At 45.2% G+C, this 23,762-nt stretch overlaps 1 protein-coding gene across 1 annotated transcript in view; it reads right to left on the reverse strand.

Annotated features, from left to right (window-relative positions):
• Positions 1–23,075, reverse strand: part of MAPKAPK3 (MAPK activated protein kinase 3) — a 112,000-nt gene extending 88,925 nt beyond the window's left edge. The window contains exons 1-2 of the mRNA XM_077325935.1: positions 22,597–23,075; positions 19,836–20,206 (exon numbers count right to left, since the gene is read on the reverse strand). Of these exons, the coding sequence (XP_077182050.1) occupies positions 19,836–20,060 (225 nt within the window). The 5' untranslated portion in view covers positions 20,061–20,206; positions 22,597–23,075. The remainder of the gene's footprint in view (positions 1–19,835; positions 20,207–22,596) is intronic.
• Positions 23,076–23,762: the final 687 nt, after the last annotated feature.

Here is a 23,762-nt window from a genome sequence, read left to right on the forward strand (position 1 = left end):
GAAACCATCACTGGACATACGGGACCCTGCCAGCTACTGCCCGGTCTCGCATCTAGCGTTTCTGAGAAAGGTGGTAGAGCGGGCCGCAGTGGACCAGCTCATGGGTTTCTTGGAGGAAACTTTGGCCCTTGATCCATACCAATCGGGCATCCATCCTGGTCACGGGGTGGAGACTGCGCTGGTCGCCTTGACAGATTATACCCGGCGCCAACTGGACTGAGGAGGATCTGCCATTCTCGTGTTATTAGACCTATTGGCTGCATTTGATGTAGTCGACCACGAGATATTGGTTCACCGCCTCGCCAGAACCAGGATTAGGGAGACTGTGCTGAAATAGCTGGTCTCCTTTCTTCGGAACCGGACGCAGAGGGTTGCAGTGGGGGATGAGCTGTCTGCCCCCTGTGGGCTCCCTTGTTTAGTTCCACAGGGAGCGATACTCTCCCCCGCACACACACTTTTTAACATCTATATGCGCCCTCTAGCACTGTTGGTCTGGGACAATGGGCTGGGATGTCCTCAGTTTGCAGATGACACCCAGCTCTACTTCCTAATGGACGGCTGGCAGGACTCCCCCCCTGGATACATTTGCTAGTTGTTTGGAAGTTGGATAGTTCAGGCAGAGTCGCCTGAAACTCAACCCCTCCAAGATGGAGGTCCTGTGGCTAGGAAGAAGGGGGAAGGATCAGGAAGTGCTTCTCTCATGCCTGGATGGTGTGCAATTAACACCTGCATCAGTTGCCAAGAATTTGGGGGTGACATTCAATGCCTCCCTTTCTATGGAGGCTCAGGTCACTAAAGTAGCCTGGACAGCTTTTTTCCACCTAGGCCTAGCACCCTACTTGTCCTCGGACCACTTGGCCACAGTGATTCATGCAATGGTCACTTCTAGTCTAGACTTCTGTAATTCGCTCTACACTTTCTACCCTTGTCTTTGATCTGGAAGTTACAGCTGGTACAAAATGCATCTGCAAGGGTCCTCACTGGGACATCTTAGAGGGCCCATATTCAGCCGGTGCTTCATCATTTGGTTACCAGTCAGTTTCTGGGTCAGATTCAAGGTATTGGTACTAACCTTTAAGGCCTGGGTCCTGTCTATCTTGGGGACCACTTGGTTGCTTATGCTCCTCGCAGAGCCCTTCGCTCTGCGGGTATGAATCTACTAGCTGTCCCGAGGCCCCGGGAAGTTCACATGGCCTTGACCCGGGCCAGGGCCTTTTTGGTCCTGGCCCCCAACCTGGTGGAATGAGCTCCCGGAAGAGCTGAGGGCCCTGTGGGATTTGTCAGCTTTCTGCAGGGCCTACAAGATGAAGCTCTTCTGCCAGGCATATGGTTGAGACCAGGGCAGAGTCCCGGCATTTCGATCAAGGATCCTCAAAGCTTATCACTTAGGCTCCCACTCTTACAGGAAGATGACTTACCCACTAGGCTGAACAAGACAGGATGGGTTGAGATATATGATTATTGCTGTCTTGCTGTTTTATTGTGTTTTGTTGATATATTGGGAATTTATTGGAGTGATGTGTTTTTATTGCTATGTGTAAACCGCTGTGAGCCTTTTTTGGAGAGCGGTGGTCTTTAAATCGAAAAATAAATAAATTAAAATATATACAAAGTGTTACTAAAATATGAGATAGAGATGGAGCAGATTAAACCATGCATGATTAAATGGATACAAAATATAGAAATGAATGTGACAATTGAACAATGGGAATATATATGGTCTAGAATTCCTAAGTTAACTAATAGCCAAATTCTCAGAGAAAACTGGTATAAAATGTTTTATAGGTGGTATATAACACTGAAAGTGATTGCCAAAACTGCAAAAAATTGTAAGTGGATTCGTTTTATCATATGTGGTGAAAATGTGATAAAGTACATAAATTTTGGGCCAAAGTTCATACTATTATGCAAAAAATGTGGGGTCTTAATTTTCCAATGAAACCAGAGTATATATTATTAAGTTTACCACCGCACTGCCTCCCAACGTGTACCAGAGAACTATTTTTTATGTGACAACGGCAGCCAGATTAGTAATGGATATGAAATGGAAGGTATAAGAATTACAATTGATAGAAGAAGCTGCACTGGATGATTTCAAATCCCCTGGGCCGGATGAAATGCACCCGAGAGTGCTCAGAGAACTTTCCAGAGAACTTGCACAGCCCTTGTCCATCATCTTCGGGACCTCTTTAAGGACTGGAGATGTCCCGGAGGACTGGAAGAGAGCAAACATTAATCCGATCTTCAAAAAAGAGAGGAAGGATGACCTGGGAAACTACAGACCAGTGAGTCTGACCTCTGTTGTGGGTAAGATAATGGAACTGATATTAAAGGGAGCGATCTGCAAACATCTGGAGGACAATTTGGTGATCCAAGGAAGTCAGCATGGATTTGTCTCCAACAGGTCCTGCCAGAGCAACCTGGTTTCCTTTTTTGACCAAGTAACAGGTTTGCTGGATCGTGGAAATTCGGTTGATGTCATTTACTTGGATTTTAGTAAAGCTTTTGACAAGGTTCCCCAATCTGGATTTTCAGATAGTTAAGTGGATAGGTTAGAGAACCGTACTCAAAGAGTTGTTGTCAATGGTGTTTCATCAGACTGGAGAGAGGTGAGTAGCGGGGTACCTCAGGGCTCGGTGCTCGGCCCGGTATTTTTTAACATATTTATTAATGATCTAGATGAGGGGGTGGAGGGACTACTCATCAAGTTTGAAGATGACACCAAATTGGGAGAGACAGTGTTCAACGAGATCTGAACACGATGGAAAAATGGGCAAATGAGAACAAGATGCAATTTAATAAAGATAAGTGTAAAGTTCTTCATCTGGGTCAGAAAAATGAAAAGCATGCCTACTGGATGGGGGATACGCTTCTAGGTAACACTGTGTTTGAACGAGACCTTGGGGTACTTGTGGATTGTAAACTAAACATGAGCAGGCAGTGTGATGCAGCGGTAAAAAAGGCAAATGCCATTTTGGGCTGTATCAACAGGGGCATCACATCAAAATCACAAGATGTCATAGTCCCTTGTATACGGCACTGGTCAGACCACACCTGGAGTACTGTGTGCAGTTCTGGAGGCCTCACTTCAAGAAGGACATAGGTAAAATAGAAAGGGTACAGAGGAGAGCGACGAAGATGATCTGGGGCCAAGGGACCAAGCCCTATGAAGATAGGTTGAGGGACTTGGGAATGTTCAGCCTGGAGAAAAGGAGGTTGAGAGGGGACATGATAGCCCTCTTTAAGTATTTGAAAGGTTGTCACTTGGAGGAGGGCAGGATGCTGTTTCTGTTGGCTGCAGAGGAGAGGACACGCAGTAATGGGTTTAAACTTCAAGTACAACGATATAGGCTAGATAACAGGAAAAAAAATTCACAGTCAGAGTAGTTCAGCAGTGGAATAGGCTGCCTAAGGAGGTGGTGAACTCCCCCTCACTGGCAGTCTTCAAGCAAAGGTTGGATACACACTTAGGGCTGATCCTGCGTTGAGCAGGGGGTTGGACTAGATGGCGTGTATTGTCCCTTCCAACTCTATGATTCTAAGATTGGTTGAATAAGCTGGCAGATCTGGCCAAAATGGCAAAACTGACACTGATGGTCACCGGGAAAACTGGAGAAGCCTTTCAATGGGGCCCCTATTTGAACTAGTTTGGTGCCAGTTTCGTGTAGTGGTTAGGAGTGTGGACTTCTAATCTGGCATGCCAGGTTCGATTCTGCGCTCCCCCACATGCAACCAGCTGGGTGACCTTGGGCTCGCCACGGCACTGATAAAACTGTTCTGACTGGGCAGTGATATCAGTGCTCTCTCAGCCTCACCCACCCCACAGGGTGTCTGTTGTGGGGAGAGGAAGAAGAAGAAGAAGAAGAAGAAGAAGAAGAGTTGGTTCTTATATGCCGCTTTTCCCTACCCGAAGGAGGCTCAAAGCGGCTTACAGTCGCCTTCCCATTCCTCTCCCCACAATAGACTCCCTGTGGGGTGGGTGAGGCTGAGAGAGCGCTGATATCACCGCCCGGTCGGAACAGTTTTATCAGTGCCGTGGCGAGCCCAAGGTCACCCAGCTGGTTGCATGTGGGGGAGCGCAGAATCGAACCTGGCATGCCAGATTAGAAGTCCGCACTCCTAACCACTACAGCAAGCTGGCTCTCTGGAAAGGGAAGGCGACTGTAAGCCGCTTTGAGCCTCCTTCGGGTAGGGAAAAGCGGCATATAAGAACCAACTCTTCTTCTTCTTCTTCTTCTTCAACTATTTAAATAGATAGCTGAAGTTGAATTAGGAGGTTATTTTTAATATCTTGTTATTATACTGTGTATAAGTAATATGATGTACTAACTATAAAAATTCTATTTCTTTCTGTTCTTTTTTGAAAAATAAAAATCTATTTTTAAAAACTCTTAAAATCATATCACTTTTATAGCTTTTCATTTTAATCCTATATTTGATGGTCACCGGGAAAACTGGAGAAGCCTTTCAATGGGGCCCCTATTTGAACTATTTAAATAGATAGCTGAAGTTGAAGTTGTTTTTCTGCACATGTAATTTGATCTCCTCTCTTTATACATTAGTACTCTTTTTCTTTCTCCTTCCTTATACAATATATAAATTTCAGGTTTGTTTGCATGTCCAATATGGCTTTTTTAAAGAAATTTAATTTTTCTGCATCTCTTCCATCTTCTATGTATCTAAATGATTTTTTTGCTTTAAAAAATTTTTAAATTTCTACTAATATATTTTTGAGGCTTATAGTGCTCTTGCTCCAAATTCTGTATTTTTTCAGTTGTTCAGTTCTATTTTTCCTTTTTTCTTCTTAGCAGCAATTGCTAATAAGATTCCTGCAGTGAAAGCTTTGCTTGCTTCCTAAATTGTAGCTGGTGACATTATATATTATATATATTTTGAAGAATTCATCCATAGTTTCTGTATTTGTTCATTACATCAGTGTTCCCAACCCCCGGTCCGAGGACCGGTACCGGTCCATGGATCAGTCGGTACTGGGCCCCAGCTCCTCCTCATCCTCCTCTCCAGCTGCTGCCTCGGGGGCTGCCCTGCCACTCTGCCACCAGCTCACCTTTGGTGCTCTCCAGCGGCTGCCATGGCTGGGGCTCCCCCTCAGAGTGGCAATGCGCAGCTGCTGCTGACAGGACCCCCCAGTGGGCGGCGGGAAGTCAGGGGTGCCAGCGGGAAAGCAAGTGGAGCAGTGGCACAGGCGGCCGTGATGTCCCTCGGTAAAAGACTACCCCCCCCCCGGGCCTCAGTAAAATTGTCAAGCATTGACCGGTCCCCGGTGATAAAAAGGTTGGGGACCACTGCATTACATCATCCTGTAACAAAAGAATAAATTTTGACTCCCATGCACTCACACTATATCATTGAGGTAGACTTATTCTTATGATCCATTAGGGCTCTTTGTGACTAAGCATTGTCATAAATGATCACAGGAATGCTATCCTGATTATTGTATAATTGCCCCCAAACTGATCTTCAATATCCAGTGGTCTATGTTAACAATCAAAAAACAGCATTTGCTTGTTACAAACAAGAATGGACAGAGGAAATATGAGCAATTCATTCTAACCCTGCTGATGTTTCTAACATGTAAGGCTGTTATTAATCACTGAGTTCCATAACAGCTGGTGGAGAGGGGTAAGGCTCTCATATGCCAAAAAATAGTCAGCTCTACATCCACTAGATGGATGAACAAACACACACATGCTGTGTTGTATTGCATGAGGTTTAACCACACATTTTCAAACTTCTCAACACTGTAGGAAGATACCTTGATCTTCCTGAGACTTTGTTACTCCATGAATCTGGATAAACCTGTTTGTGGAAGAGAATACAAAGGGCAGCAGCAGTATGTCTTGCTTACCAGAGATACATTATGGTTATATAGTTCTTTTCTCTCCACCTTCCTGCATTTCCACTTTGAAATGTGATGGATGAGTACCCACCTTTTAAAATTCTCTGATGTAATTATTTCATTATGGTAGCCAGCAACACCTAGTACTTAAATTTAAAAATAAAGAAGCATTCAATTCATATAACTCACACATATTCCAATGTACACATATCCCCCCAAGCATCTACAGCATCATTAGAAAATGCAACAGCTCCCAAATTACACATATATACCAAAATATAATAAAAATACATATGTAGACTCTAGTTCTACTTTCAAAAGTGTGAAATTAGACACAAGCATGAAAGACTTATCTGTTAAACTCTTAAATACACCTAGGTGTATATCAGTGTAATTAGAAAGGTATTTAATGCCCCCAAAGCCTAACAAAAGATTTAGATTTACTACATTAATCTCCAAAACCATTAGCCAATGCACTGTGTTCCAGAGGCAAATACTAGTTGTACTAATTTTGGGTGCCTAGTATTGCTGCATGATATGAAAAGCAGTTAAAATATGATCCCAGACGGACTATTTGACTACCTTCAAAACAGAGTCATTCAGGATCGTTCATAGTTTACAATTTCAGTAGAAGAAAATAATAATCTTCCTTTAAAGTCCATGCTTAGCATAACAGGAAAGTACAGCCAGTGTGTCTTTACACTGCAGTATAGAGTTGCCAACTCCAGGTTGGAAAATATCTCCAGCTTTTGGGGGTTGAGTGACTACAGAGGAGTATACCATAGGCAGTGGTCCCCAACCCCAAGGCCGGGTCCTGGTCCCGGTCAATGGATTAGTCAGTACCGGGCTGCGGCTCCTCCTTGTCCTCCTCCCTGGCTGCTGCCTTGGAGGCTGCCCTGCCACTCTGCCACTCCTCCTCGTCCTCTCCAGCTGCCGCCTTGGCGGCTACCCTGCCACTCTGCTGCTGGCTCACCTTTGGTGCTCTCCAGCAGCCGCCGTGGCTGGGGCTCCCCCTCGGCATGGCACTTCGCAGCTGCTGCTAGCAGCGCCCCCAGCGGGCAGCGGGAAGTTGGGGGCACCAGTGGGAAAGCAAGTGGAGCAGGGGCTCAGGCGGCGATGACGGCATCCCTTGGCAAAAGATTACCCCCCCCTCGGCCTCAGTAAAATTGTCAAGCATTTACCGGTCCCCAGTGATAAAAAGGTTAGGGGAAGAATCTCCAAAAGAACTATTTTATCCAGGAGAGCTGTAGTTTGGGGGCTGAGTTGCCACCAATATGTGGATGACACCAAGCTCTTCCTCCTGATGGATGACTGCTCTGACTCTCCCCAAGAACCCGTAGCCAGATGTCTGGAAGCAGTGACAAAATGGATCAAGCAGAGTCGTCTGAAGCTCAACCCTGCAAAGACGGAGGTCCTGTGGTTGGGTAGGAAGGGACCATGGGAGGAAGCGTGCCTGCCCACCCTGGACGGTGTGCAGCTTTCAGCAACGCACTCCACCAGGAACCTGGGTGTGATCCTGGATACTTCCCTTACAATGGAAGCCCAGGTCACAAAAGTACCGCAGCTGGCATTTTACCATATCTGCCAAGCCAAGCTACTAGCGCCCTACCTGGACCCAGAGCACCTAGCCACAGTGATCCATGTGGCGATCACCTCTAGACTAGACTTCTGCAACTCACTCTACGCAAGCTTACCCTTATTCTTGATCCAGAAACTACAACTGGTGCAGAATGCTGCGGCCAGGATCCTCACCAAAACATCATGGAGATCCCACATCCGGCCGATACTCCAACAACTCGGCTGGCTCCCAGTTGAATTCCGGATTAAGCTTAAGGTTTTGGTAACCACCTTTAAGGCCATACGTGGTCTGGGCCCAGTGTACTTGAGAGATCGCCTCCCTGCCTATACCCCCAAAACAGCCTTGTGCTCCGCCACCTCCAACTGGCTGCAGATCCCTGGCCCCAAAGAAGCATGGCGGACTTCAACAAGGGCCAGAGCCTTTTCGGTCCTGGCCCCCACCTGGTGGAACGAGCTCCCTGAAGAGATCATAGCCCTGCCCGAACTTCCACAGTTCCGCAGGGCCTGCAAAAGGGAGCTCCTCCCCCAGGCATTCGCTTGAGACTGAGAACATCTGCTGGGCCAGCCCTTCCATGACTGAACAAATTTGATCTCCCCAGTGTTGTTGTTATTTATGTTGTATTATAAATTGTTACTTGATTGTTATGATGTTGTATTGAAACTGTAAATTATGATAATTTTCCATGTAAAATTTCATAATGTTCCATGTAAACCGCCCAGAGCTGTAAAGAATGGGCGATATAAAAATCCAAATAAATAGATAAATAAATAAATAAACAAATAAACAAATAAATAAATACAGAACTGTAGTGCATGAAACAACCTTCAGTAGGTTATGGAGTATTCTGTGCCTTGTTGAAACTTCCATTCAGTCAGGGTTTGTCACATTGTACCCCACTGAAGAAGAGCCTCTTGTGGCGCAGAGTGGTAAGGCAGCCGCCTGAAAGCTTTGCCCATGAGGTTGGGAGTTCGATCCCAGCAGCCGGCTCAAGGTTGACTCAGCCTTCCATCCTTCCGAGGTCGGTAAAATGAGTACCCAGCTTGCTGCTGGGGGGTAAACGGTCATGACTGGGGAAGGCACTGGCAAACCACCCCGTATTGAGTCTGCCATGAAAACGCTAGAGGGCGTCACCCCAAGGGTCAGACATGACTCGGTGCTTGCACAGGGGATACCTTTACCTTTACCTTTACCCCACTGAAATGTTTCACTCTAGATTTGGCTGTTACTTGCTGGCAAGAGAAGCCATGCTAATCAGTACCAGCACAGCCAGAATTAGCTCACAATAAATTATCTTCTTGAAAGAAGAGTTTTGAGCTTCCATAATCAAAGGGAACTTCAAGTATTCTGGGAAACTCCCAGTCTCATCAATAGTATTCAACCTGTGGTTTCTGAAAAATTTACTTTGGAAAGTACATTCTATCTTTATGTCTGATCAAATATTTTAGAAGATACAGACAATATTTTTAAAAATTAGTTACTGAACTCAGAAAGTATGCACTATATATATGTCTGCATGCGTGATATTCTAACCCCCACAAAATGCTTTCTCTGTTGATTGGTCACCATGTAATTAACTTTGGATAAGTAAGATTTAAACAAATAAAGAATCAAATTTGACTGTAGATATATTTGTTTTTCTGCAAATGAAGTCCTCTGATATTTACTCAAGGACAGCTATCTAGGGAAATAAACATTAAAATGACAGTTGTTGCAATTAATGATGTGAGTTTACCATGAACATTTTCTTGAAATTTTTACAAATCAAATTTAAATAAACAATTTATATATTTAAACAATGTTAGCAAAATGTAAAATAACATTATCCAAAGGAGGTAAGTGTATATACCAGAACCATGTACAAGTACTGAGGCTTGCCCATGCTTTATATCCTACTCAACTTATTTACAGCACAACAGGCCTTATTTACAGCACAACTATACATAAACAGAATATATTTATAAATAAGTGGGGCAGAATTTTGTTCATGAATTTTTTCCTGGAAAGGTTTTAGTCATGCGACACTGGTCTGAAGAGCAAGAACCCCTATCATGCAGAAGAAATGTACCTGCATCTGATAATTTTTTTCTTATTGGACAGAATAAAGAGGGAATTTTACTAACAGATGTTTGATATTTAGCTTCTCTCACTAGTATGTCATGAATTAATTTATTTTAATTCTCCTCTTTCATTGTGTTTCCCAGGTAAAAAAGAGACACAAAATAATTTCTACGATTAAAAAAAAGTATTAATCTGAACCGTATAAAAGTCCAGCAAGAACAAGGTCTCTAGACATCATTTTGCCTTAGACCAGCCTTTCTCAACTTTCTTACCATTGAGAAACTCCTGAAACATTGTTCAGGTTTTGAGAAACCCCAGAAGTGGCACAATCATGCAGAATATGAATGGGAAGCATAGCTGTGTATACGCTCACCCATGGCCTCTCACCCAGGCCTATCATTGGCCATTTTGGGAGGGGGGGCAGGTCAACATGACCATATACCCAATATATTTTTTCAATTTGTTAAGCATTTATGTAAAAATTAATTAACTCCCACCCATTCAGGAAACCCTTCCAGGGAATGTCAAGAAACCCTGGTTGAGAAAACCTGACTTAGGTAGTATAAACCAGTCATGTTTACTCCAGAGAGCCAGTTTGGTGTAGTGGTTAGGAGTGCGGACTTGTAATCTGGCATGCCAGGTTCGATTCTGCGCTCCCCCACATGCAACCAGCTGGGTGACCTTGGGCTCGCCATGGCACTGATAAAACTGTTCTGACCGGGCAGTGATATCAGTGCTCTCTCAGCCTCACCCACCCCACAGGGTGTCTGTTGTGGGGGGAGGAATGGGAAGGCGACTGTAAGCCGCTTTGAGCCTCCTTTGGGTAGGGAAAAGCGGCATATAAGAACCAACTCTTCTTCTTCTACTCCTCCATTATTTTAAATCCAAATATTTTTTTTCTGTTCAAAAGCACTGCAACCCAGATAGTTTAGTTTACAAACGAGTAATCAATTTGCATTTTCTAAAGGGAGACACGTGTGTGGTATTTCAATCAAATGGAAATGAAGTTGACAACACTTCTAAGTAGTACACATAAAATTAGTACCTGTATGCCAAGTGGACTAAATGAAACCACTTCATACTTCAGGAATATAACCACAGCCACTGTAAAGCTCTTTCACTGTATTTGGAGAGGGTTGCATTTTACATTCCTATACTAAAATGATTCATGAAATTTTTAAGTAGTTCCATTTGAAGGAACAGATTATAGGAAACAACAGGGACCTCCCAATTAGAATGTTCAGTGGTTGAATAATATAGGGCTCTGTGGCAGTTTCTGCCCATTAAAGACCTTTTGCATCAAGTACTTAAGTAAAAAATTCCTTCCATTGAGTAATCTGTCCATAGCCATGTTTATTCCCACAGTGAAAGACAGTTTGCTGGCAAAGAGAAGTTAACTGCCATGTCCAGTAAAGCTTTGATGGGAAAGTGATGCTGGAAGCCTGCTCTGAATTAGCAGTATAACCAACAGAAATTAACCATTTGTTTATATATCTATATCTATATCTATATCTATATCTATATCTATATATCTGGATGGCTCAGGACAGGTGACAACAGGTTTTAAAAACAATCATTATTAAATTTATATAAAAACAATAATATATAACATTAACTTAAATCTAGGTTTTAAAAATGTTTCCCTTTTGATTAAACTTGTTTTCTGAGAATATTAGACAGTGCCAGAAGGTTTTTCCTTTGGATGGATGGGAGGCCAGCATTTATTTGGTCTTTGTGTCCTCTTCTTCTACCAGACTGAGCCCCTTGGGAGAAAATGCGGACGGGACTTACTTACTTACTTATTTATTTATTTATTATTTAAACTTGCATACTGCCATTCGCCAGTTCACAATAAAACATTAAAATCACAATAAAACCTCATAAATTTCCATTATATGTTTTGCAATAACAACGATGGCATTCTAATCCTATAACCCCTGCCTGTTCAGTCAGAGGTCATAATGTTAATCTCACGAGAGAGGGAGCTGGCCGATGGATCTAAGGGATCCAAGATGGAACCCGGGCTCTGCCCTAGCCTCAATCGTACACCTGGAGGAAGAGCACAGTCTTGCAGGCCCTGCGGAAAGCTGGTAATTCCAGCAGTTTACCTGGACCACTACTGACATGGTGGTGGGTGGGCAGGAAAAGGCATAGCAGGGGGAAATGCAGGCAAGCACAGTGCATGACCGCATGGGGAGGGGAGTGGGTACGCAGCTATATAAAGAGCCATATGCTCAAAACCCACCCTTCTCCCAGCAGCTGAGCAAAGCGCTGCTTAGCCACCCTGCCACTGTGGGCTAGAAGGACTTGAGTGGGCTACGGAGCATGTGCCGGAGAACCCTACTGGTCTAGAGGCCCGAAGGCAGTTGACCCTAGATCCTGAAGAAAGGGAGGAGGAAGAAGAAGAGTTGGTTCTTATATTCTACTTTTCCCTACCCGAAGGAGGCTCAAAGCGGCTTACAGTCACCTTCCATTTCCTCTCCTCACAACAGGCACCTTATGAGGTACGTGAGACTGAGAGAGCATTGCGGCAGTGGGAGAATGAGCCCCTGGGACACACCTATTAGGGGACAATGGTGCCTAAGAAGAGGGCTAGGGCTGCGGAGGCAAGCGGCAGGCCAAGAGGGAGAGCAAGGTGTGAATGGTGGGAGAGGGAGTCTGGGCTTGCACTAGCCAGGGGAGCAACCGGGCGGCAGGCCAGCACCCTCAACAGTGGCCATCCCAACCCTTCCCTCAGGGATAGGGAGCCCAGGGGAACCTGGGTTGGAGCACACACCAAGGAGCAGGCCTCAGATCTGGCTTCTGCTGAAGACACAGTGGCTAGGTCTCGAGGCACGGGTCAGGCTCCCTCTAGGGAGGCAAACCTGACACATGGAAAGACCAAGTTTTGGGAGAAGGTGCCAAGGCAGAGTCCTAGGGGACAGTAGTAGAGGTATGGACATCGAACATGTACATATCAGCATATCAGCAGAGGGGGCAAGCCAGCCCCAGGCTGGAGTGGGCAGATCCCAACACCAGCAGGACAGTAGGAGCCAGCGTGAGGCCTCACCCCAGAGTGGTACTGTGGAGGGACAGGTTTGCTCTGGTATTTTGTTCTGATGTGACAACCGTGTTGTGAACAGACAAACCTCTAAGTCAGACAGAGTGATGTGGCTATTCTGCAAGCTGGTCCTGATGTGTGTGGAAGCAAGCATCTCCTTCAAGGCACAGCATTTAGCTGGGGGTGAACAACAAGGTAGCAACCGCCCTATCTCGATCACAAGTTGAGAGACTTTGGCAGCCAGGACCCAGAGTTCTTCCCTGTCAACCTATGGAGCCTTAGAGAAGAGTCATCCTGAGCAGAGTCTTAGGATCCATGGCACCTTCCACCCAGCAAGCCTATGAAGGGGCAGCAAGGAGTTTCCTAGCTTTTGCCAAGGAAGTCAGCTATGCAACTGCATGGTCAATTGGAGAAACTTTAGTGCTACGATGTCTAGCCTTTTTGAAGGAGAAGGGGATGTCTCCGAGGGCTATACTGGTCCATTTGAGCAGTTTATTCTTTTATAGTAAGGTCATGGGATTGTGGGGTTCCGGAACATCCTTTTTGGCTTGTCAGGCCACGGAAGAGTGGAAAAGAACAGAACCACATGGGCCAGATACCAGATGGCCTATTATGGTGCCGTTGTTACAGAGACTGTTACGACAATTAAAGGCAATCTTTTTCGATCGCTATGAAAGGGTGCTGTTCTCAGAGGCCTTCACTGCGGCATTCTTGGAGATATTTAGGAGCTTCAAATTCCTGGCTCTTCCAGAACCACTGCCAGGGAAACCCTTTGTCCAGGGTGGACATCCTAATAGCACGTGACAGTGTTTATGTCACATGGCACAAATCAAAAACAGATGCAATGCCACAAAGGACTTCTACAAAGAATGCTTTTGCTATCATACCCAAATGGAAATAATCTACAAAAAGCAGCACTTACAATATAATCTCACCATGCAGAAAAGAAGTTTTTAAACAGCCTCAAAAACCTTTCTGATACCATAATCAAGAAAACTGACAAAAGAGTGGTTGTTGATATCATGGACAAGTTGAGCTATATTCTGGAGTCTTCAGTATCACATCTTGCATCACCACCTTCACACCCCACAAAAAAGTACCAGATAAAAAAGGATGAGAGAATTACCCACACATATACAGGAACAGCCCTACTAGAACACACCTCAGTAACATAAGCCATGCATCTTTATCTGCTATCCAAAACACTCAAACTTAGCAACCCAGGACACCCCATTACCTCAGACTCTTGCATTAGCAAAATGGGGTTTTAGACTGCTTGGACTCCATCCTTATGTCCTATGACATCAACACACAAGTTACTTGTGTGATACTAGTGACTTCCTGAGGAAACTTCTATCAGTCACTACCTCAGTAAACACCATTTTGGTCATTATGGGTACTAAGTCTCTACATACCAACAACATACCAATATATCCAATAAAGATGGACTACAAGCAACTAGGAACATTATTCCTCACAATGCCACATTAGACCTTATTACCAAGCTTACCACTTCATCTTTACTCACAAGTACTTCAGATTTGGCAACAGTCTGTACCTTTACACTAATGATATAGTTATGAGTAACCAAATGACACCACAACATGTAAACACTAGGGGCAAAGCCCATTTCATTCAGGAATACAATGGGCACTAGATGGGGGGGAGGTGGAAGAACTCTGTGGATAGCCTCTCCATCCCACCCCAGGACCTGGAAAGGCTGCAGGCGGCAGGGCACTCACATGCAGGGGCAGCTCTCACACTGCAGGGATCCGTAGCCTCCAAGCATCAGAGGGAACTGGAAGGAGGGGGGGTCAGGGATAGGGGATGGAAGTTGATTGGCTGGCTGCTGGATAGACAGGCATGCCGTTTGGAGTAGGAGGCACTCAGGGGTGGGACAGGGGTGGGACAGCCTGAGTGGATGTGGCACTTAAGCCATGAGAAATATATAGTGGAACAGATTTTCACAGATTTTCATATAGTGGAATACTTCATCAGTTCCTGCCCACTAACACCTCTCCTGTACTATGACATTTTATTATTTGGGCACATCTTAAAGAGTCTAGAGTCTAGAGAGATGCCACTAGAATGTCAACAACTTTCACCCTATAATCAATCTGACCATAGCTATGTCCTCGTAACAGGCATATTTTCTAAACACCACTGACCAATTTTATGATTGACACATAATTAATTTTCTACAATCAATAATGATGTTACAACTACATTTGTTCTCACATCTCTGACATGGATTCTCACCTAAAGGATTTTCAGCAGGCATCGTCAGGATTACAGTGACTACCCAGTGAGGTAAAGAAGCAGATCAAGAAAGCCAGAACAGTACACAGAAATAACTTACTGTAAGACAGGCCCAAAGAAAATGACAACAAAACCCACAGTTCAAACCAGTCCAATGCATCAGTTATAATTCGCAGCCCATTCCAGACAATCTTTCTTCCTCACAGGCCAATGCCTGTAACAGGCCTTTCATTCCTTACAGACAATCCCTTAAACTAAAACAGCACCTGCAATTATGGACTACCAAGCAAAGGAGCAAAATTTAGTAACCAGAGGCAGCAACAAACCTAAATGTCAACTTTGAAAATATAGTAAAGCAAACATAAACAGAGGGCCTAATAAAATTGGCTACACCATACTGGCTCATTTATTTGCACATCTTACAATGAAATACCATGCCATCATGCATCAACATTAGACAAATGCATCAGTCTTTACATAATAGACACCAGACACAAATCTTACATTAAAAATTACAAAATTCGGAAACCATCAGGCAAATATTTTCATCTTCCAGGGTATTCGGCTGCTAATTTTAAAATTACTCTTATCAGACAAAGAAAACTTCAAAGGAATAATTCACCGTGGAATTATGAAAGTAGAATTTGTTAACAAATTCAGGACAAGTTCTTAACAGGAACTTGTGATTCCTCATCATAAGTGCTAGTATCTTGCACATCCTTCTGTAATTTCCTACTGCAGCTACTTATCTTGCACAATATGTTAAACCTACTTTGCCTATCTAAAATCAATATGGAAGCCCCCCCCCCCATTTACTCTGGCTTAATTTATATTTGAACCTGCTTTTCGTCATAACCTCCCTCCTTTCTGTTTTGAATGTAAAAGCAACAACCTAGTGCATTGCATCTGATTAAGTGAGCTCTAACTCAGGAACACATATGCTAGAAAGCTTGCTAGTTGTTCAGGTGCTAGTGGAATCCTGTTTTGTTTAACATGGCCACCCACCCAGAATTACAATTTTTGCTTTGTATTTTTACAGTCTGGTAGAAAATCCAAGATGGGGACAGAAGAATGAGTGTAACAGAAAGTTGGAATGCATGGAAAGACTCTACACTTCTCCCTTACTCTCCTATCAAACACATTAAACCAAATTCTTCTATCTGTTTTTAAGTCCCAGTGCCCAGGGTTTAAAACAATACTGATTAGTATGATTTCAGCAACAGCATATTCCAGTTAAACTAAGATTAAAACATGTATATACATGTTGAATCATATATTTCTATTATTAAGAAGCATATCATCAGTCAAATGAAATGTATCCTTCATAAAGGAAATTTCTCAAGGATTAGTAAGTACATGAAAGATCCAGATCCCTGGCCTACTTTTCAGCAAATGACAAGATAAACCTGTTTCCAGACTGTGCCAACTACAATTGGCAACTGATATTACTGAGTGTGTCTCCAAAATACTAATATATTATGCAGAAGACAATGGCAGTACACCAAACTGCAGCAATGTTTTTCTGGACAATGAGAAAGAAGTTACCTTAACAAATATTAAGGTAATAAGTGTGGAAAAGCCCTCTGGCACACTAACATCACATAGCAAGTTTAGCCTACAGCATAACCAGATAACCCTGTTTCATAAAGAGTAGAACTGCAACAACATGATTGCAAAATAGCTTATTTTACAACACACCACATGCTCAAATCCAAAAAAGACTTAGAGTGCCTCACTCTCTAAGATTCTCATACAAGATCAAATATAATGAATATTGGGCTAAAGGGGAAGGGACACAAAAGAGAAACAAATCCTTGTTTCCAGAACAGCCTAATACACCCATGGGTGTGACCATATTTGTTCAAAGGTTTCCCTAGGATTCTAAATTTTATCCAAGTAATTCATCGATAAATGATAGTATATCAATTTCAATAGAAAAGACATATTTGGAGAGCATATATTAACCAGGAGTCAACAAGACTTAGGGAGCACTTCTAAGCAACTCTGCTATCCTATTTTATTCAGTGGTGCTTACTCCCAGTAAAGTGTTCCTAAGATTGCACTATTACTTAAAAATTACATCATTGAGAAAACAAGAGACTGCCAATATTTTAGCTAGGTAGTTCAAATCAGAGTGGACATATAGGTAGAGAGGAACACTACCTCAATGAATCTCTAGGCTAGACTAATTTCTTATTCTCTAAAGATCTCTCTTGTCAATTTTTGGTACAAAAAAAGAGGAAAAGTACAGTGAGATGGCCATCTGCAATCTAACTGGAGGGGATCTTGCAGTTGTGGAACAGAACAGAATTATTATGGCTTGTGACATGAAGGCTATGGATTCTATTAGCTCAGCTTAAAATCAGTGTTCTTTTTTCTAGATGCATCAAACTACTGACTTATGTTCAAGTTCTTCTGAATAACTACAATCCCAAAATCCTTTTTAAATGCACTTCTGCTAAGCCAGGTATTCCCCAACATTTGATTATATTTGTTTGAATGCAGAACTTTGCCATTAGTTTCAGCCCAACTTTCCAACCCATCAAGGTCAGTTTTAATTTTATTTCAGGCATCTGATATGTTAGCTATCCCTACCAATTGTTTTATCGGCAACTCTGAAGGACTTCCCCTCCATTCAATTCACTGATAATTTTTTTTGAAGAATAGTAGACTTGGTACACAGAGCTTTGTGTCAGTCCATTCACAACCTCCCTCAAGATAGACAATGTGTACATTGGTGAGTACACATCACGAGCACGCACACCTACATATATGTATGTAAACCGCCCTGAGCCATATGGAAGGGCGGTATAAATTAATAAATAAATGTCTCTTTCTCTGTGTTGCTATTAAACTACATATTGCTGTTCAACAGTGTGATTTGGTTCTCATCATCCTTAGCTGCCTGAAAGGATCTGGCCTAGCCTGTTAGCCATGGCCCTGTTTCACCATCAGTGTTAATTTATGAGTGTAAATGTACCTTATTAAAGAATGTTTCCCTTTATATAATTAATGTGATCATAACTATCTGTAAACCGCTCCGCGGTTATTACATAAAAGAGTAAGGGCAAGTTGGGAGGAGTTAGGGCGGGCTCTGTCCAGGATAAAAACTCGGAGGGGCTTTGCGGCTCCTGATTCGCCCCTCTGAGTGTCAATCCTGGACCAAGGAGGCAATGGGGAGGCGTGCAAAGCGTGCCTCCCCATTGCCTCCTTAGCCGCCATACACTACGCGTCGATGCGGGGAAAGGAGCAGGGACGCTGCGTCAAAGACGCGGCAGCCCTGCTCCTTTCCAGCCGCACAACCTCCCAACTTGCTTGGAAAGGAGCAGGGTCGCCGCGTCAAAGACGCGGCAGCCCTGCTCCTTTCCAGCCGCACACCCTACACACTTCCCGCTGACCTTCAGGATCCTGTCGCCGCCGCCAGGAACAGGTCAGCCACCGCCCGCCGCTAACCGCCGCCCGCTGGTTCTACCCCTCCCTTCCTGAACTACCCCCCCAACATCTCCCCCTTCACAACTCCTTCCCCGCACCCGACAACACGCTGCCACGACCGACACTCCCCAACATTCAGCCTTCCTCTCTCGTGACCCGGCCCAACACCCCCCGCTACAAGCACCCCCCACTCCGCTACGCTTCCCCGCGAAACCCTACCCCCTACACCACCCTTCGTCCCGCCACTCTCCCACACACAGTCACACAACACCTCAATCACCCCCTCGAGGACCGCGCCGTTCTCCCCGCCGCACTCCGGCCCGTGCGGCCACCGCTGCCAGACCGCGCGACCCGCACGGCTGGCGCACCTCCAGCACACTAAACCATGCATGCGCCGAGTCCCGCGCATGCGTGGCTCCCTCTCCCAACTTCCCCCCACCCTCCCCCCGCCCACAGAACCACCAGACACCACGCATGCGCCGGATCCGGAGCATGTGTGGTTCCCCTCCCACTCCCCCCAACCGCCCGCCAGCATCCCACTGCCCGCTGCCGCCCGAACCGCCCGCCCTCAGCGTCCAGTCCAGCCCCGAGCCTCAGGTAAGATCGCCGGAGGACCGCGCGCCCTTCTCCCGCCCCAAGAACACCCTTCCCAGAGGCTTCCCGCCTCCCCAGCGGCCGTCTCTGCACCCCCAAAACAGCCTCGCCGCGTCTGCCACGCACCTAGGCTCTCCCCGTCCCTGGGACCATGCCCCACGTCCCGCACCCCTGCCTATGCCGGCCCAGGCCCCAGGAAGACTTCGCCCTCTGAAGCCTTACCTGGCCAGTGCTCGCTAGCGCCCATTTTATTTCACAATAAAATGGGCTTTAGTTCTAGTCCTAAATATTGTGCACTCAAACTGCTTATAAAGTTTAAAAAATACTTTGTCAAACTTTCCTAACCTGCTGAAGAGGGGAGAAAAAACGTGGTTTAGAATATGGTAATTGATTACCAGCCCCTTCGGACAATTAACAACCCATAAGCTTCACCCATTTCACAGAAGAAATCACTTGTGTGTGTGTGTGTGTGTGTATGTGTATATATATATATATATATGTGCAAGTGATTTCTTCTCAATTTCTTTCTCAATATATATATTGAGAGAGAGAGTGCTTGTTATAATGCACCAATAAAATGTCTATTAATTCAGTTTTTCCCAGAGTACTGTCGGGCAGGGATCCTTCATTCTGCCCACACTTAGCCTTGCTATTAATCCACATTAATGTGATTACAAAGATATACCTTGTCAGCTTCCAGCTCAAACCTCTTGAATTGCCAAATTCAAGCAATGATTTCCTACCTCACTACCATGTAGTGTCAGTATTCAAATTACCATCTGATTCACTGGGAGGGGGTAGGGAGAGAAATGAAGCATTTTTTAGCCCACACAAAAGGAGCAAAACAAATTCACAAATAGAAATTTAAAATACTAATTTAGAGACTGCTTGGAAGAACCTTACAAGGCTCTGCTCCTTGTAATTCAGAATTTCTAACACAAACCTTTCAGCAACACGCAGCCTTCAACAAAGACGGATGTTGCCTCTGACCTCAAAAATCCAAAAAGGAACCATACCTTCAAAGCACATTTCTGTCCTTTCTCCTTGTGAAAGCATTCCAATACTTTGCCATTGATGCCTAAGCCCAGGACCCGTTTAGAGATTTTGTAGTCATCTGTAACAGCATGTTTCTTGATTTCCTCCTTGACTGGGCCCGCTCCACTAGGCAAGGGTCTTGTGCTACTTTTGTTGGCCTCATGATTCTCCAGTGGGGCTCCCTCCTGACTGGCACTTTGTTCCATAGCAAGTTCCCAGTTCAGAAAAAGTAGCTGCCAGTTTCCTCAAGTTTACTGGGGAGTCTTGTCAGAGAAATAACCCCATCGAGTTGTTCATAGCAGATGATTCAACTATCCCTGGTCCATCTCCTAGGATTTCACTAAAGAGACTCCTGTTTAAAAGGACAGAAATATTATTTAGTTACTAAGACATGGACTGAAGGACTTTTCCTAATTCTCTTTCCTTCTCTATGAAATGAGAATAGGGGAACCATAGGAATTGACTATACCACAATCCAAATGTTTAAAATTTTTATTCAATATAGGGTTTATTCAATATAGGCAAATATAGGATTTGATGATGCCGACTTCTTTTCTGGCTGGGTACAGTTGGGTTTTTTAAACAAAATAAATCAGAAGTCCAGTGACACCTTAACCACCTAACAAAACTGATTCAAGAATGATTTTTTGTGAGAATCACTACCAGATGCATCAAACTTTTAAACAAGCAAAATTTCAACAGGTCCAATACCTCTAATCCATGTCAGGTAGAAAAATAACTGCTGAAATATTTTTGTCATATAACTGTTAAAAGGCATGGGTACTTGCAAGGGGGAAAAATCCCTGACAATTCTAAACTTATGCTTTAAGTGACACTTTAACATTTCAGCTTTAAATCTGACTCAAAAAGATTATCTGAGCACTTGGATGGGAGAATTTGAAGGTGTCTGCTATCATCTATTACTAGTGAATCATCTCCATGTCAGTAATCTGGGCATGAAACCAAAGTAAGGGGTCTCTAGACTGAGATATTAGGATGTATCATGCTTCCTGAATCATTGCACTCAATAGGGTCCAAAACAGAGTTGGAGAACAAGTCAGCCCCTAGCAATAACCTGCATGGGAAGCACAGAAATAGCAGCACCAACCAAGGAAACATGCTGGGTGACCTTGGGCCAGTCACACATTCACAGTATAACCTACCTCACAGGATTGCTGTCAACATAAAATGGAGAATCAGTGATATAAACCAGTGGTCCCCAACCTTTTTATCACCGGGGACCGGTCAACGCTTGACAATTTTACTGAGACCCGGGGGGAGGGTAGTCTTTTGCTGAGGGATGTCACCTGAGCCCCTGCTCCGCTTGCTTTCCCGCTGGCACTCCTGACTTCCTGCCACCCACTGGGGGCGCTGCCAGCAGCAGCTTCGCAGTGCCACACCGAGGGGGAGCCCCAGCCATGGCGGCTGCCGAAGAGCACCAAAGGTGAGCCAGTGGCAGCGCAGCTCCTGAGGCAGCAGTCAGGGAGGTGGACAAGTAGGATCTGTGGCCCATTACTGACTGATCCATGGACCGGTACCAGCCTCCGGACTGGGGGTTGGGGACCACTGATGTAAACTATTTTGGGTCCTCATTAGTGAAAAAAGTGAGACATAAAAGAAGTAAAATAAATACAATTTATATTTATTTTAACTTGGCTATACATTTTTACTTATAAATTATCATCTTTGGTTACCCTTCTAGGATTTAATACTGAGGTGTCAAATGATAGAAGCATGTGCAGAATGTTCTTGTCTGAATAGTGAGTAATCAGTAACTGACCTTCCTCACTAGGGGTGTGTGTGTCAGAAATGTTTTCCCAGCTGCAATATCTCCCTTTTTAGAAATTAGTCATTGACATGATACACTAGAACACCCTTTGAAGTGATATAGAAAGCTAATATAGAACTTATTTTTATGACAGTTAACAAAGTAGATCTTACATGCTGTGTGCGTAAACCTGTGTATAAAATGCCTTGTATTTGAGAGCAAAAGTAATTTCTACAACCTGAGACAAAATACCTGTCCTTCCATAAAACAACTAGCTAGAAAGTAACTGTATTCCAAGCCTAGATACAGCTGACAAGAAGGCCTTGCATAAGGTGGGTTTGGAGGTTCCTCCCCCCTTAAATAAAAGAAATGATACAAATTGAATCAATGAAAAACTATTAACAATGGTTGATAAATAACAGAAATAGAGTTTTTAAAGTCAAGAAAAAGTGAGAAAGAACTAATTCAGAAGTTTCAGGAGGATTATTGTAACTCATCCCCTCACCCCTCACAAAAAAACTTTGCACTGGCCTGGCTGACAGGTTTTAAAAGGCCTCACCAGGTACTACTTCACTCCCATCTCGGAGTTAGCTGAAGAGAACCCCTCCACCCAGGGGGTTAAAAAAAACAAAAAACAAAACTACATCTGGCAGCATTTTCCTCCTGAACTTAAGTTTTCCTCAAATGCCGGGTCCTCAATACCCAAGCTGGGATATTAACTCTCACTAGGCCCAATGAGGTGAAATATACCAAGAAGAACTTCTTACTGCGGCGCCTAAGCAGATCACTTTTACGCAGTGACAGAACAGACGGAGCCCTTCCTCCGGTCGCAAAACAAAGACCCCCCCCCCCCCGGGTTGCGGTGGGGACTCACGGGGCTCCCGCAGGTGTGCCCGAGCTAAGAAAGGGGAGGCGGGGTAAAAGCGTGGGAAGCTCCCGCGGGCAGGCGGGGAGAGGGGGAGGGGTGTCGTTACCTGCGTTGGGCGCATGCTTCTCGCAGGTGGTCGCTTTGCTGCTCCTTCCAATGAATGAATCACAAAAGAGGGGGCCGGAGCCGGCCATAGAAGGAATCGCAAAGTCCGGGCCCAGCCAAGCCTCTGCCCCAGCCGGAGAGGGCAGGTTCAGGCAGCCGCGCATGTGACTCCCCGCCCCGGCCCAACCCGGTCCCGGCACAGTCACCCGCCAAGCGGGTGGGGCGGGCGGGCAGGCAGGCAGGCGAGTGCGCAGGAGGGGGCAGGACGCGCTCAGGGCCACCTGGCTGGAAGCGAGCCGGGCTAAGCATGGAGGCAGGGGGCTACTCCGGGGCGGGAGGCAGCCGAACCAAGGGGCTTCTGCCAGCCATTGCTGCGAGGAAGGAAGGGACACCCCGGCCGTGCCGCCCGAGGATTCATTCTCAAGCCTGGTGGCGCCCGAGTGGCCAGCGAGGCGGTGGCGCAGGGCTCTTCGCCGCCCTAACAGGTCCTGCGGGGGACCCGGGGAAAGAGCGTCGAGGGGAAGGTCCTGTCCTAAGACCAGCAGAGTCACCAAACGCTCCCTTTCTGTGGCAAGGCCCCGACTCGCCTGCAGGCCAAAGTCAAGCCCAGAGGCCCCGAAGGCGCCCAGCGGCTTCCCTTTGTTTGAACGAGCCCCTGAACTGTCACCGCGAGGCGCGCTATTGAGGGGCGAAGGAATCGCCGCTTTGTTTCGCGGTTCGCCAGAGGAATCGCCCCGAAGTGCAAAACCTTGACATGCGGCTCCCACCCCCCGCCGCCATTCTCGGTGTGTGTGTGTGTGTGTGTGTGTGTTAAGCCACCGATGGGTAAAGGAAACAAAGCTCGAATGCCGAGTACTCGTGACGGAGCGGGCTCAGAAGGTCCGTGACTTCACTCTCTCCCTTTTGGGATTCAGCGAACGACACAAACCATCCGGAGTACCGTGCTGAGAAAGTGTCAGGACGGCACCTGCTGGTGGGGAAAAAAAGACTGACTCGGCCAACAAAATATAACACTAAAAATGGTGGCAGGGCAAGAAGGAATTGCTTTCGGCTTTAAAGGCTATATCAAACATGTGTCCTTCGCCTTATATATTTTTAAACGCAATGAAGCTGCCGTGCATCCCACAGTGCCTTTTTGTTTAAAAATGGTACTGTGGCTCGTAAAAC

Source organism: Paroedura picta, chromosome 3, assembly GCF_049243985.1.
Source record: "Paroedura picta isolate Pp20150507F chromosome 3, Ppicta_v3.0, whole genome shotgun sequence".
Classification (NCBI taxonomy): Eukaryota; Metazoa; Chordata; class Lepidosauria; order Squamata; family Gekkonidae; genus Paroedura; species Paroedura picta.